At 48.4% G+C, this 12,374-nt stretch overlaps 3 protein-coding genes across 3 annotated transcripts; 2 read left to right on the top strand and 1 right to left on the bottom strand.

Moving 5' to 3' along the window:
• Positions 1 to 2,093: 2,093 nt before the first annotated feature.
• On the top strand, positions 2,094 to 3,906 carry N7495_009602 (putative pH signal transduction protein PalI; the record flags this gene model as incomplete). Its single annotated transcript, XM_057212253.1, has 4 exons — positions 2,094 to 2,283; positions 2,345 to 3,536; positions 3,591 to 3,850; positions 3,902 to 3,906. 4 exons carry the CDS (start codon positions 2,094 to 2,096, stop codon positions 3,904 to 3,906), a joined length of 1,647 nt encoding a protein of 548 aa, XP_057059116.1.
• Positions 3,907 to 4,618: 712 nt separating this feature from the next.
• N7495_009601 (potassium channel family protein) lies at positions 4,619 to 6,682 on the top strand (the record flags this gene model as incomplete). The annotated part of the gene is made up of 3 exons (XM_057212252.1): positions 4,619 to 4,786; positions 4,840 to 4,949; positions 5,002 to 6,682. 3 exons carry the CDS (start codon positions 4,619 to 4,621, stop codon positions 6,680 to 6,682), a joined length of 1,959 nt encoding a protein of 652 aa, XP_057059115.1.
• A 965-nt stretch (positions 6,683 to 7,647) lies between these two features.
• N7495_009600 (uncharacterized protein) lies at positions 7,648 to 11,569 on the bottom strand (the record flags this gene model as incomplete). Its single annotated transcript, XM_057212251.1, has 2 exons — positions 7,648 to 10,057; positions 11,538 to 11,569. 2 exons carry the CDS (start codon positions 11,567 to 11,569, stop codon positions 7,648 to 7,650), a joined length of 2,442 nt encoding a protein of 813 aa, XP_057059114.1.
• Between the last annotated feature and the right edge of the window lie 805 nt (positions 11,570 to 12,374).

Raw genomic sequence — 12,374 nt, 5'->3', positions numbered from 1 at the left:
CGCATCCTCGATCTGGAGATTGGTTCTCCAGTGCCATTTCCCAGGATTTTACTACGGTCGCTCTTCCAGTGAGGGATGAGAAATCATCGTCCTGTGATTTTTTGTTTTTGGCCCATGGCCACATTTTCCAGAAGCGCATGTTGGAAGTAGTGACTAGGTTGACCCTTTGAGTTGACTGGATTTATTGTAGTATCAGCTTAGTCCAGATCAACCTTTAACTCTGAATCGTCTGCTATCTTGGCTTTATATGAGCCCTCACGCCGGGGTGTATCGATATCTTTAAGTATCAATCAACTTTGCGGAGTGATTGAGATGTTGGTGGTACGATTGTAGTACAGAGATTTAGGATTCCCACCCTCGGAGCCTCCAAACTGCTATTTGATCGTTACCGGGGTATCCTGGATAGTATGAAAGCTTGGAGGACTTGAACATGATGGCAATATTTCATGCTACCTCTGTCGTCATAAAGGACAAGAGAACCTGTGGGAATGACAAACTTTGAAGACGTATAGCTGAGTGAGCTATGTATTCCCAAGGTCAGTTTGCGAGTAGTCGATAATTGCAACAATCAATCAATGCCGCAGTGTAACCCGTTCTTTTGTCGCATCCGGGTAGTTGACAGGTTATTGAATGATATTACCGTTTTATCACTAACTGATTAACCATTGAAGTCCACGCATACTCCGTAAGCTCAATTGATTAAACAGGAGTCTAGATCGAACGTCTTAATCCCAAGACTATTGAAATCTTACCTGCCCCCAACAGCTCTAAGCTCGCTTAATCTAAGCTCATCATGAATAAAGAGGATTGCGATTCAAGCGCCGCTTGTTTCAAATAAACGTGGGATTGTGGGTCATAACGGCCGCGAGGGGTCCGAGTTCTGAAACTAATGATAGCCTAGATTGCCAGAGTTTGCCAGAGTTTGCCAGAAGATGCCAAGTGGTATTAGTATCTTGATATTTCCTTGTAATGTTAGTCTCTGGAACTAATCAACATGAATTCTGTCTGTCGATTGCGCAATCAGTGTTGCCCACTAGTTGCATCGGGGCGGAGAATCCATCGGGCATCGCTCAATCCTGGCATCCTGTAGCTTCCGATAGCTCCAGGATAGGGGGCTTTTCATTGCACTAGCCTTGGAAGGCACGGCGAGACCGAGAATATCTCAGCTCTGGAGCACTGGCAGTCAGTTATAATCCCCACTCTATGCTTACATTGAACTTTTCACATAGAAGACATGTCATTTGATTGAAATATTTCATGAGATACCCAGGTACATTGTTCTAGTTGGATTAGGTCGCACTCTTACAGTATTTTATATCTATTCTTATCTGATTAAGCTTTAAGTTCATAACGAACTACTAAGTGGAACCAACTGTCAGTACATAGAACACAGACAATAATTATTTTGCTAGTTAAGTAAATGACTGCTTCAGTATTGCAGAAGATCGAAGCTTGGAGGTTGAAACAAGTGGATATTCAATCGTCTTCGGTATTTAATCCCAAACTTGGGAAAAAGAGGTGATGTGAGTGGATACCTTCCCCGGGGCTTAAACGGAAATCCGCCACCTCCGAGAGTCAGCAGCCAATTATAAGGCCATTATTATGACTAGAGTCATAGCGTTGAATTGGCTCATGATTGTCCTGTAAATCTGAAAGATATCAATTTGATAGATGGGATTGAAAAGCATAGAGAGAGAGAGAGAGAGAGAGAAAGAAAGAAAGATTTGTCTAGATCAAACACATGTGGATACACCCCGTATTGGCCTGGAAAATGAGGCCACAACATCCACAATACCCACGGTTTCATCCTCGCCTCCATTGCTTATCGCATCTCGACTTTTAACTACTATTCCTTCTTTGCTCTTAGCTTTTATCTTCGTCCGAACAAACACCTTCTAGCCTCTGCTTTTCCAACCCCACCTACTTCGTCCTTTTGGATGTCTTGCCATGCGCCTACGCGACTTGATTCCTAACCTCGCTTTCCCCTCACCTTCGACTTGTCGCATTCTCACTTGAGCTTATATCACTCGTTATTTATCTTGGCCTGAGATAAAGGTCACCGAGGGCGCGAGTTCTCGCCCTTTTCTATCATCATGTTACTTAAGCCCGCAACGCCTCTCACAATTCTCTTGCTGGTCTCCTTTGCACTGTTGTTGCTCTCTTGCCTGTCAACCCCCGTCGTCAAAGGAATCCCGCTCGCCACATACAATAATGTCGATTACGGTGTCTTTGGCTACTGCCAGGGTAACACGTGCAGCAAGATCCAAGTTGGATACTCAACCCGTCAGTCGCTCTTTGTTCTTCAACAGTTCCGTCTGATGCCAGTAGCTAACGATCCCAATAGATGATATTACTTTCAGTGGCAGTGACTTTAATCTCCCTTCGAGTACTCGAAAGTCCCTTTCTGCTATTCTGATCGTTCACCCGGTCGCAGCCTTTCTGAACCTCATTTGCCTCGCCCTCGCAGCGGCCTCGCACTTCCACGCCCCATCCCATTCGCCTCGCTTCCTACTTGCCCTCCTCATTCTGCTTCTGCCGACTCTTCTGGTGACTCTTCTTGCGTTCTTGGTAGACATCTTGCTCTTTGTGCCCCATTTAAATTGGGGCGGATGGATTGTTTTGGGAGCTACCATAATCCTGGTCAGTTGTGGGGTTGTGACATGTGCCATGCGTCGCACTCTAGTCAGTCGCAAAGCCAGGAAGCGTCGAATTGCCGAGAATGCGGAGATGAGTGGTGAGAACTATCGCAACCGCCAGAATGCTGCAACTGCTGCTGTGGCCGCCAATACGATGGCGGCCGATTCTCTTCCCGAGACTAAGGAACCCATAATCACAGCCTCGTCCAGTTTGGAACCTAATGTTGCTACTTTCCGCACGACCACACACGATAGCGATGATGACCGCACTCCGTTAAACTCAAACATAGGCTCTCGCGAGCATGTGCCAATGCAAACTCAATATTCCCAGGCTCAATATCCTGATGTCTATAGTGCCACGGCTGGTCCTGGCGGACAACCCCGGCGCAACGTTTCGGATCCTCGACTTCGTCCACAGTACTCTGGCAATAGCGTGGCCTCGCGACGCGGTGGCACTGCTGCTGGATACGCTCCACGTGGTCGAGGTGGATATCAGCCGCGGGGAGGGAATTCGTATGGACAAGTTGGGACCCTGACTCGAGCACCTGGAGGGACAGGCGGCTATCTGGGACCAGTCCCCCCGCGTGGTCCCCGTGGAGGTCGTGGCTCCCGTGCAGGCATGGGCTATCATCACCCTCCTCGCCCCAATCGCAGCTTCGATTCAAATAGCCAAACCTCCGACCAGCCTTACGACGCCCATGCCATTCCGATAAACCAGCCATCTTCGGGCCCAATCGGCATGGCCATCTCTCCAGAAACAGTAGGCGCGGCCATTGAGCTGATGCCCGCGCGGTATTATGATGTGCATGACTCGATGATCAGCACCGATTCACAACCCCACGCTCTTGACCCTCAGATCAATCGTCCCCTCAGTCCAACCAGCTTGTACAGCCGAACTGAGTATGTCAACTTCCCCTTTCTTTGTTTTTCAATTGACTGACTTGACCTCCTCAGATCTTATGTCCCTGCACGCGCTGGATGGGGCCCCAGTGATGTGCGTCACGCCATTTCACCTCGTCCCTCTCCTGGCCCTCCTTCTCCTGGATATCCCCCACGCCGTTCTCCTCAGCCCACTCTCTCACCGGTACCCGCCTTGAATGTTTCGCGCGGTGCCAACTACTATGAGGATGCGGAACCTCGATTCTCTTCAGTGCGACTGTCTGAAGCACAGAACGACAAGCTCTACCCTCCAAGTTTGATGCCCGGAGGTCAATGTAGGTCAATCATTGATCCATCTGAACCAGCTGCGCTAACCGATTCTTTAGTTTGATTGAGAACTCTTACAACCGAATTATCCTTCTGGCCTTCGCCACCAAAAAGATACGTTCCATCTTTGATTCATTATAATGTTGGAGGTTATTGTAGGTCAGTCATGTATACATCTAAAGCGGGCAGCTCCACTAACCAATATTATAGTTCGATAGAGACATTTTTCACGAATTGTTTCTGTCGCCCCTCGACTTTCCCCTTGTTCTATTACGATACCCACTTTTATTTCCTGTTCTGATTTCTGGATCCCTTAGGTAGTTTTTAATTTTCTCCTCTGTTGCAATGTGTCTTATTTCGAGGCGGAGTTCTCTAGGTGTCACTTCAATTTCAAGCCGGATTTATTCCGTATCTTTCTATCAACTGCCGAGAAGATAGAGCAGACGTCTCTGCTTTTTTCAACGAAATCATTTACTTTCAATTATTACGAACAGCAAGATTGTTTTCAACATGTAGGGAGTTCAATCCTAAGCTCTCAAGTCTCTATATAGGCTTCTCTGGATATCAGCACGTGATATGACGTACTTGGTTTTATACCGACGATCATGACGGTTGCAACTGCCACAAAGCTTGGATTCTCTAAGCTATCTTGGTTTTTTTCTTTTTGGGGTCACTTCTCACTTCTCTCTTCCCTGTCAACTATGCCTCGCTTGTTTAATCTCCTGAATCATTCTGAGCCACCCCCAACTTAGCTCTTAGAAACACACTCAGTCAAAATGAATGACCCAGGTCTTGATGATGCCATTGCTGATGAGGCGAACGCCTTAGATAACTCTTCCGGCATAAAGAGCAAAAATATTGCAGGAAAAGATGAGGATAGTGAATTTGAGGAGTCATTAGAAGGCCGATGGTGGCTTGCGAGTACCGTATATCCATTAACAGCAGTATGATACCTACAGAATATTAGCCTAAGCATGTAAGATATTGACCTGTCTAGGGAACATTTGGTCCCATGGCTAGCGCATTCAATATATGCTGCCTCTCACAGACATGGCGAATCAAGCCAGACAGCAAAAGTGGCGGCATAAACATCCCTGATCCAAAATGGTACGCGACTAATCATTAATTGGCGTTCCAGGTTAACCTTCAATTCTGGTAGGGTCATTGGGTTTAACGCAGTTTCTCTTGCAATTGCACTCATTGCGAATCTTGCCTTGTCACTAAATATGGCGCGGCGCATCAACTTCTCAATTGCACAACCCATCATCATCATCGGATGGTATATATCATCCCTCATCTTGATCGGACTGCTGATTGCACTTGGCGTGCTCATGCACAGGCCAGAGAACGATGGGCTCATCTATAGCCAGGCATATTTCTACGGCGCATTCGCCGCAGGAATATACTTCATCATTTCGTCTCTGTCTGTCGTGACAGCATACGGAGCCTTCAAAGGGCATTATAGCCGCGAATACAAGTTGTCGAATAGTCAGCGCACATTGATGCTACAGACTATCATCTTCTTCATATATTTGCTTGGTGGCTCAGCCGTGTATGGCAAGGTCGAGGGTTGGCGATATTTGGATGCGGTCTTTTTCGCCGACTACACATTGCTCACTATTGGGATTGGAAATTTTGCTCCAACGACACATCTGGGTCGTGGCTTGCTCTTCCCGTATGCCATTGGTGGCATTGTGATTCTTGGTCTTATTATCTCGTCCATCCGGACCCTCATGCTTGAACGTGGTCGACAAAAGGTGGCAGATGTGCTCATCGCTCGCACTCACCGGCTTCTTGTGAAACGGGCTTCTTCTGAGCATAACCACCTTCGTGGGTTAGTGCCTGATCTGACACATGCTGAGAAAGAAGGGAATGAGACCAGTGATCATGAGCGACAAAAAAGAGAGTTTATCACGATGCGTCGCATCCGGCAGCTGGCCAACGTTCAGCATAAATGGCTATCGCTCAGTATATCCCTAGTAATATGGATAGTCTTGTGGTTTATGGGTGCAATAGTCTTTTGGCGCTCAGAACTTCACCAGAGCTGGACATATTTCGAAGCGCTCTACTTCGCCTACACGACGCTGCTGACAATTGGGTATGGAGACATATACCCACAAAGCAACCTAGGCAAATCCTTCTTCGTATTCTGGTCTCTCCTTGCCATCCCATCCATTACAATCCTCATCTCCAATATCGGCGACACACTCATCCGATTCATCCGCGAGATAACCATCTTCATCGGCGAAATAACCATTCTCCCAAGCGACGAACCCTACCTTGACAGAATCAAAGATATTCTCCACGTCCACTCAGCCAACAAATGGGTATCCGACGAGCAAAGCAGTCAAGAAGACCTCTTCCACGACCAAATACACAATCCTAAACACCCAATACCCCCCCTCCAGCACAGCCAAGAAGCAGAAGAGTGCCAAAAAGAAGAACCAGCCCAAGCAAGTGGCGACAGCGCTGGCGCAAGAAGACATCACTACCACTACATCCTCTTCAGCGAAGTCCGCAAGCTAATGGACTACGCGAAGAGTGATCACGCGAGGGAATTCAGCTACCACGAATGGGAGTACTATCTTGCCCTCATCTCTGGAAAACACAAGCCTTCTCCCTTTCCAGAGGAGATATCTGAGGAGAAGGAGCTTGAGCGGCGCCAGTCTAAATCTCATGAGTGGAGCTGGATTGATAAGAATAATCCGTTGCTGGGGGAGAAGAGTGAGGTTGATTGGTTGCTTTGTGCACTTACTGAGGCGTTGGAGAAGGAGTTGAGAGGCGCTAGTGGGGGGTTTCTTTCTGATGATGGTGGTTTTGCGAGGAGGGAGACGATCTGATTCTGGGGCTGGGCCTCATTCTTCTTGATATACCCTTTTTCAAGTATTCATATGTATAAATATTTGCTTTTTAAACCTTAAATGTAAAAAGGAAAAGTGAGGTTAAATTCAACGGGATCAATAGACAGGCGAATGGAAGATAAGCCTGAAAACCAATAGGTAAATATTAAAGAATCATATACACCTTAAAATCTTAGAAACCTGAGAGCTGTATCTAAACCGATAAATGTCGGCAGTATTATACTTGGGGTAAAATCAAGCCATGTCTGGACCAACCATCCATAGCTGAATCGACAGATAAGATCTACAGAGAGTATTAGCATGCCTACATAACCAGAGAGATGCTACCAGTTTCTTTTTTTTCGTTAACAGGCCAAAACGACTCGTCGTTTCTGTAGAAATGGTGATTGCTAGTCGTAGGTCTTGCATCCGACTTGATCGTTTTTTTTTTCCTTCCTTTTTCTTCAGTCTTTTTCTTGGGCGAGAGTGAGTGGTACTGTGATATATTCGGCTATTTGACAGTGCCTAAGACATTGGCGTATAATGACCAGCGTGTACTCGTTTATGTCCATTATTCCAGGGTTCATAGAATCAGCGGAGGATATTACTTTGAGCTTCACACGGCGATAAATGGAAAAAAGCATGGCAATTATGAACGATTACCGTAGTGACTAAATAAAAATACTGCACACAAATGAAAATGTGAAACGCCATAGGCAAGCATGGGATATGGAATACGGGCCCAGGAAGGGGGTACAGAAGACAGATAAGTAGAGGCGAGGTCAAGGGAAATGAAATGAACGCTGGGTGTGGATGCGAGGAAAAGGACCTTTTCTATGCAGACTGGTCAAAGTAGACAGAGAAGAACAAGCAGACAGATTATATGAGATCTCCCAGCCAACAAGCGAGTTACTTTAAGCATCGGATAAATTAGGATGCAGGTTCACAAAGCTTGGCTCGACTACTCAGAAAATACTGCGACTGACCTGGCTCGCGCGGCTTGCACGGCTGGGACTGGTACGACTCGGCTCGTCTTCTTCAAGGACATCGCTCAGTCGTGTCGGGTGTCGATGACGAGGAGTGACGGACTCCCATCCTGTGCCGACACCCCATCCAGATCCACTGTAGTCGGCCGATGTAGGCGGATACGGGGCTTGGATGGGTGCAGAACCGCTGGATGAGGTGTATGCGCCGTCGGAGACGTAGGTGCGTTCGTCGGCAGGCAACTGGTCGTACTCGTCACTTCCCTCGGAAAGCGGTGGCGGGTACGTGTAACCAGTACCCTGCAGGTCACGCTGATAATCCTCGTCAGCTTCGCTGCTACCGACATAAGAGTGGAGATCTGGTTCTGAGGTTGGTGGAACGACGCCAGGCTCGTAGATAGGGTATGAGGGTTTGCTAGAAGCTGGGTCGGCAGCTGTGGACTTTTGAGGCTCGAGGAAAGGGTTGGAGCCGGTCGGTGAATTTGACCCGCCTTCGCCATAATATGCATTGCTTGAGGGTGGATCCTGCGCGGCGGGCTTGCTCGTGTATTCTGTTCCCATTGTGGTGGCTGTGGGTCCACCGGGGTACGGACCTTCGCGGGTGGGAGGGCGCGTGGGGTGTCGCGAAGGTAGGCCTTGGATCATGGGAACAACTTGGACGCCACCAACGAGCGTGGGCTCTCCATTGCGGAGGGAGTTGGTTCGGTCTCGCTCTTCCTGTTCGCGGCGACCAAGCTCCTCCCAGGCGCGGCGGGCCTCTTCTTTTGAGATTTGGAGTTCCCGGCGCATTTCACGCAGCAGCTCTTCAGCGCGAGTCTTGTCCTGCTGGGCTCCTTGTGCAGCTGCGAATGTATCGGCGCGGCCTTGTCGTTCTGTCTTCAGCTGGCGTTCCAGCTCGGCTTGAACCTCCTTCGCGCGTTCCTGTTCGGAACGCGTGTCGAAGAACCAGCGTTGGAACTTGCGCTCGGATGATGCACGCAGACGCTGGAGTTCAACTACGGCATGGAACAGGTTTGCACCGGCCGCAGACAGATCTGTGATCTGGCGAGCAAGCTGTTGGCTCAGTGGATCCTGGTTCAAATTGTCACTGTTTTCCTCTAGTTTGCGAATCCAGTAGCTGGTAAGACCTTCCCAGTGGGAAGACAGAGTCTCCCATCGCTCAAAGGCGTGCGGAAATCCAGCTCGTCGTGTTTGCTGTGCATTTGAGAGATCAGGTTGGCTGGCTGCAGGAGCACCTTGAGGGGGCCTGGGAAATGCCCCGGTCTGGCCACTGGTGCCTGCAGCAGTGGCACTATGTGATCGGAAATGTCCCGTTCCAGCAGCCAAGTTCTGCTGGCTTGGTAGTTTATGTCGTGATGATTGATCGGGTGTTTCGATGCCACCAGGAGGCACTTGATGCTCTGGCCGGCCAGCGGCCTGGGGAGTCCCAGTAGCGAGAAAGGTGGATGCAGATCCGGCGCTAGCTGACAGGGGAACATCTGGGCCTCTGGGTGGTCGTTGGGCGCGCGAACTACGTTGGGCGCGCGAACTACGTTGGGCCGCAGGATCGCTAGCAGCGTACTGTGGAGCTCGAGCTCGGGTGGGCTGCTCTAGTTCCTGTTGGGGTCCAATTTGCTCGTATTCCCTGTCGCGAGCCTCCTGTTCAGCTTTCCGACGCGCCTCTCGATCCCGGCGCTGTCTCATGATGTCGGTGGGTGTACGCATACCACTAGATGGGTTCAGCAGAGCTGGTGCAGGACCCTGAGACACGTGTAGTCCACCATTTTGAACACGGGCGCTGCCCATGGGTCCAGCGGAAGCGGGACCAGCAACTCCTACCATATCTGACATGGAAGCATTCGCTTCGTCCAGATCAATTGTGAAGGGGAATGGTCGGCGGATGGCTTCTTCGAGCGCGAAGAGAATGGCCGATGCGGTTCGGGACGAGACTCCGGTAGTTCTTAACGGCCAGTAGGATGCACTGAGAAGATCGTATGGATCGTCGACGGTGGATCCGTTCTCGTCGGTGTATGCTTCTGATGCTGCTGGGAGAAGGGCAGCGATTCCACTTGCCGGGGTTGGGCGTGTGATGGGTGTCGTTGAATGCGCCTGTTGGGATTGTGCTGGAGGTCTACCAGGAGTGTCTAGCGAAAATGCTCGACGGTGACCGAGGTCTGGTCCGCGGCGAGTTCGGCGCAGTAGGCGAGGAGAGCCAGTACCCGTGGATGGACGGTGCTCCGCAGAGTGTGAGGAAGAAGGATGGACCAAGGGCTGCTGGCGCTGAGGGGCAAAGGTCGTAAGATTAATAGGGTCGTAAACGTCGTAGGCTTCGTGAGACGCTCGGCGGGTATGGCGAGACACTTCTAAGAGATTGTGGTTGAATTTGGGATTGAGCGACACTGAGCTTTGAAAGCTGTGTCACTGGAGCTTGAGCTCCGAAGTAGTCACGCGATCGCGAAAGTACAAGAACAGTAGTTCTTTAGATGTTTCAACTCCGTGGAGAATGATGAAAATCAATCAAGAGTGGATGAGGGTTTACAGGTTGAAACGGGAAAGAGTGAGCAGTTCTTTGGGGTGAGGTGGCTGGTTAATTGAAATGGCTGGGGTCGCCGCAGCGGCAGCTGCAGCAGACCAAATGGGAGCCGGTGTTCATCGACCAACCTTGGAGCTTTAGACCCTCAAGTTCGTATCGTAATGACAATATCTAGATCAAAGTTGTGCAAGAGATGAAGCTGTGAAATGGAAAATCCGGGAGATTCCGTCTAAAGAAGAATCTGTCTGGTCCAATTTTTGCGTCGCTTTGACGCTTAGACCAGTTTTTTGATGGGTTTTTTCTCTCTCGGTCAGCTGACAAGAATTGATTAATTTCCAGTGAAGATGAGGGTGTTTAGAACTGCATAAAATGGTGGGGTTCTTACAGCAAGAACTAGGTAAATATGGAATAGAAAGTTGGTGACCAATAATTGCCTGCACGAGTCTGGATGACAGCGTGGGGCAGAATAGAATTATTATAAAGCCTAGGTACCTATGGGCAGGTACTTGTGGAGGTAGGAAGTTGAGACTGGGGATGCAGACTTCCAAATATTGATGAGAAAATTGAAGCTGAATGATGTGTGTAAATTCGTAGACTTCAGAATAAGTCGGAAATAACAACCAGGTGTGTGGCAAAATCATTGAACTACCATGGTTGGGACTAGATACAGCCACGGTACTTCTAATTTCATCATAAGATTAGTACAACTCAAGATTTACTTAGCTACTGATGTATGCGTTGGCAATATCTTGGGTATCGATGAGGCGCTATATATATCTATATATATAGTTCTACCCTCCCCACTTAGTCGCGATCTAATAGGTCCACATGCAGAGAATAGTACAATAATCCAATATCAGTTTCAAGGTTGTATATAGGACTATGAGTTCTAAATAATAACTACATTAGAATACTAGGATATTCTGGCTCGGATCCAGTGGTTCCAATGGTTCATGTAGTCTTACCACTGGGAGCGGAAATTGAAGTAAGCAGGAGTTGAGGTATAGATCAACAATTTCTTATTCTATTTTTACTATTGGGCTGAATTCTTAGCTAAAGAAACCTTGGAACAGAGCTAAGAGTTTAGGGCTTTTTAGTAGTAGACGGTACTTAGCTTCCCCACTCTTTAACACTCAACCAAGATCTGTTTCTGAAGGAATCCCGAAGTCATTCCATGTTCAAAACAATGCCTCCAGAGCAACGGAGAAAATAAACAAACTACTCGACCTGGACCCAGGACATGCAAGGAACGATACAAGCTACGGAAGAAGTTTCCATGAAGGAGGACATAAGGTCTTGCTCGGATGCAGTTCACTCAAATCCGAGAAAAGGGGCCCGGAATAGGGGAAAGGAGACAGACGCAGTGAACGGCACTCGGGAGGGAAGGCTCATAGGTTTCAATACCTTGCAGTATGCAGCAATTGTAAGATCTCGGGAGCTTGCGGTTCAAAGCCGAGAGATCGGTTTCACTAGATGTCTCCCATTGTGTCGGGTCTTGCTCAACTATAGGCAGGGACCAATCATAGTGCCGGTAACAAGACAAGATCCTCGTTTTCTTCATCTAGGGTATATACACTTGATAAATACTTCAGTATCGATTATGATTCAGGGTGACGACTTCCCTGGCCTAAGGACCTAGGTTTAGACCTAGGTGGCACTGCTGAAGAGCCCAGGGCGAACCCTCGATCGGGCCCGGGGAGCTCGGAGTAAGGAAGAAGTACCATTCATGGGTACTCCAAGGTCTCTACCTCGGTATATCCATAAATCTTCATTGAGTGTTTATTGATAAGCTGTTGGGGAACGTCTACATGATATTGATGCATCTTGTGCACAACTAACATATCAAAGAATGTGACATCTGAAAATGCGAGGGTTGTGCAGCGAAGCAGGCAAGTTGACCAGCTATAGGTCAGTTATACAGATTTGAGTACTAGGTGCATGAATTAGATGAAATAGAGGCTCTAGTTTCTGTCGATCAGGGGTAGTAGATACTATGTACTTGAGTACGCTGGGTCTGGACAGCTCCGTGCAGTGCAGCGGATGCAAATGCATTTTTAACTGGAATGTGGGGAATAAGCAGAGCGAGCTTAGTCTCAGTAGAAACTAGCTAAATAGAACAAAGGGTTCATGTAGTCACTGGGCCTACCTTAACCATGTACACGGACTCGGGAGTCTAGATCTTGGGATCGGTTTCAGA

Source organism: Penicillium taxi, assembly GCF_028828555.1.
Source record: "Penicillium taxi strain IBT 34144 chromosome Unknown utg000006l_segment0_segment0, whole genome shotgun sequence".
In the NCBI taxonomy this organism is placed as follows: Eukaryota; Fungi; Ascomycota; class Eurotiomycetes; order Eurotiales; family Aspergillaceae; genus Penicillium; species Penicillium taxi.
Note: the sequence above shows the minus strand (reverse complement) of the source record. Positions and strands in the feature narration are given on the sequence as shown.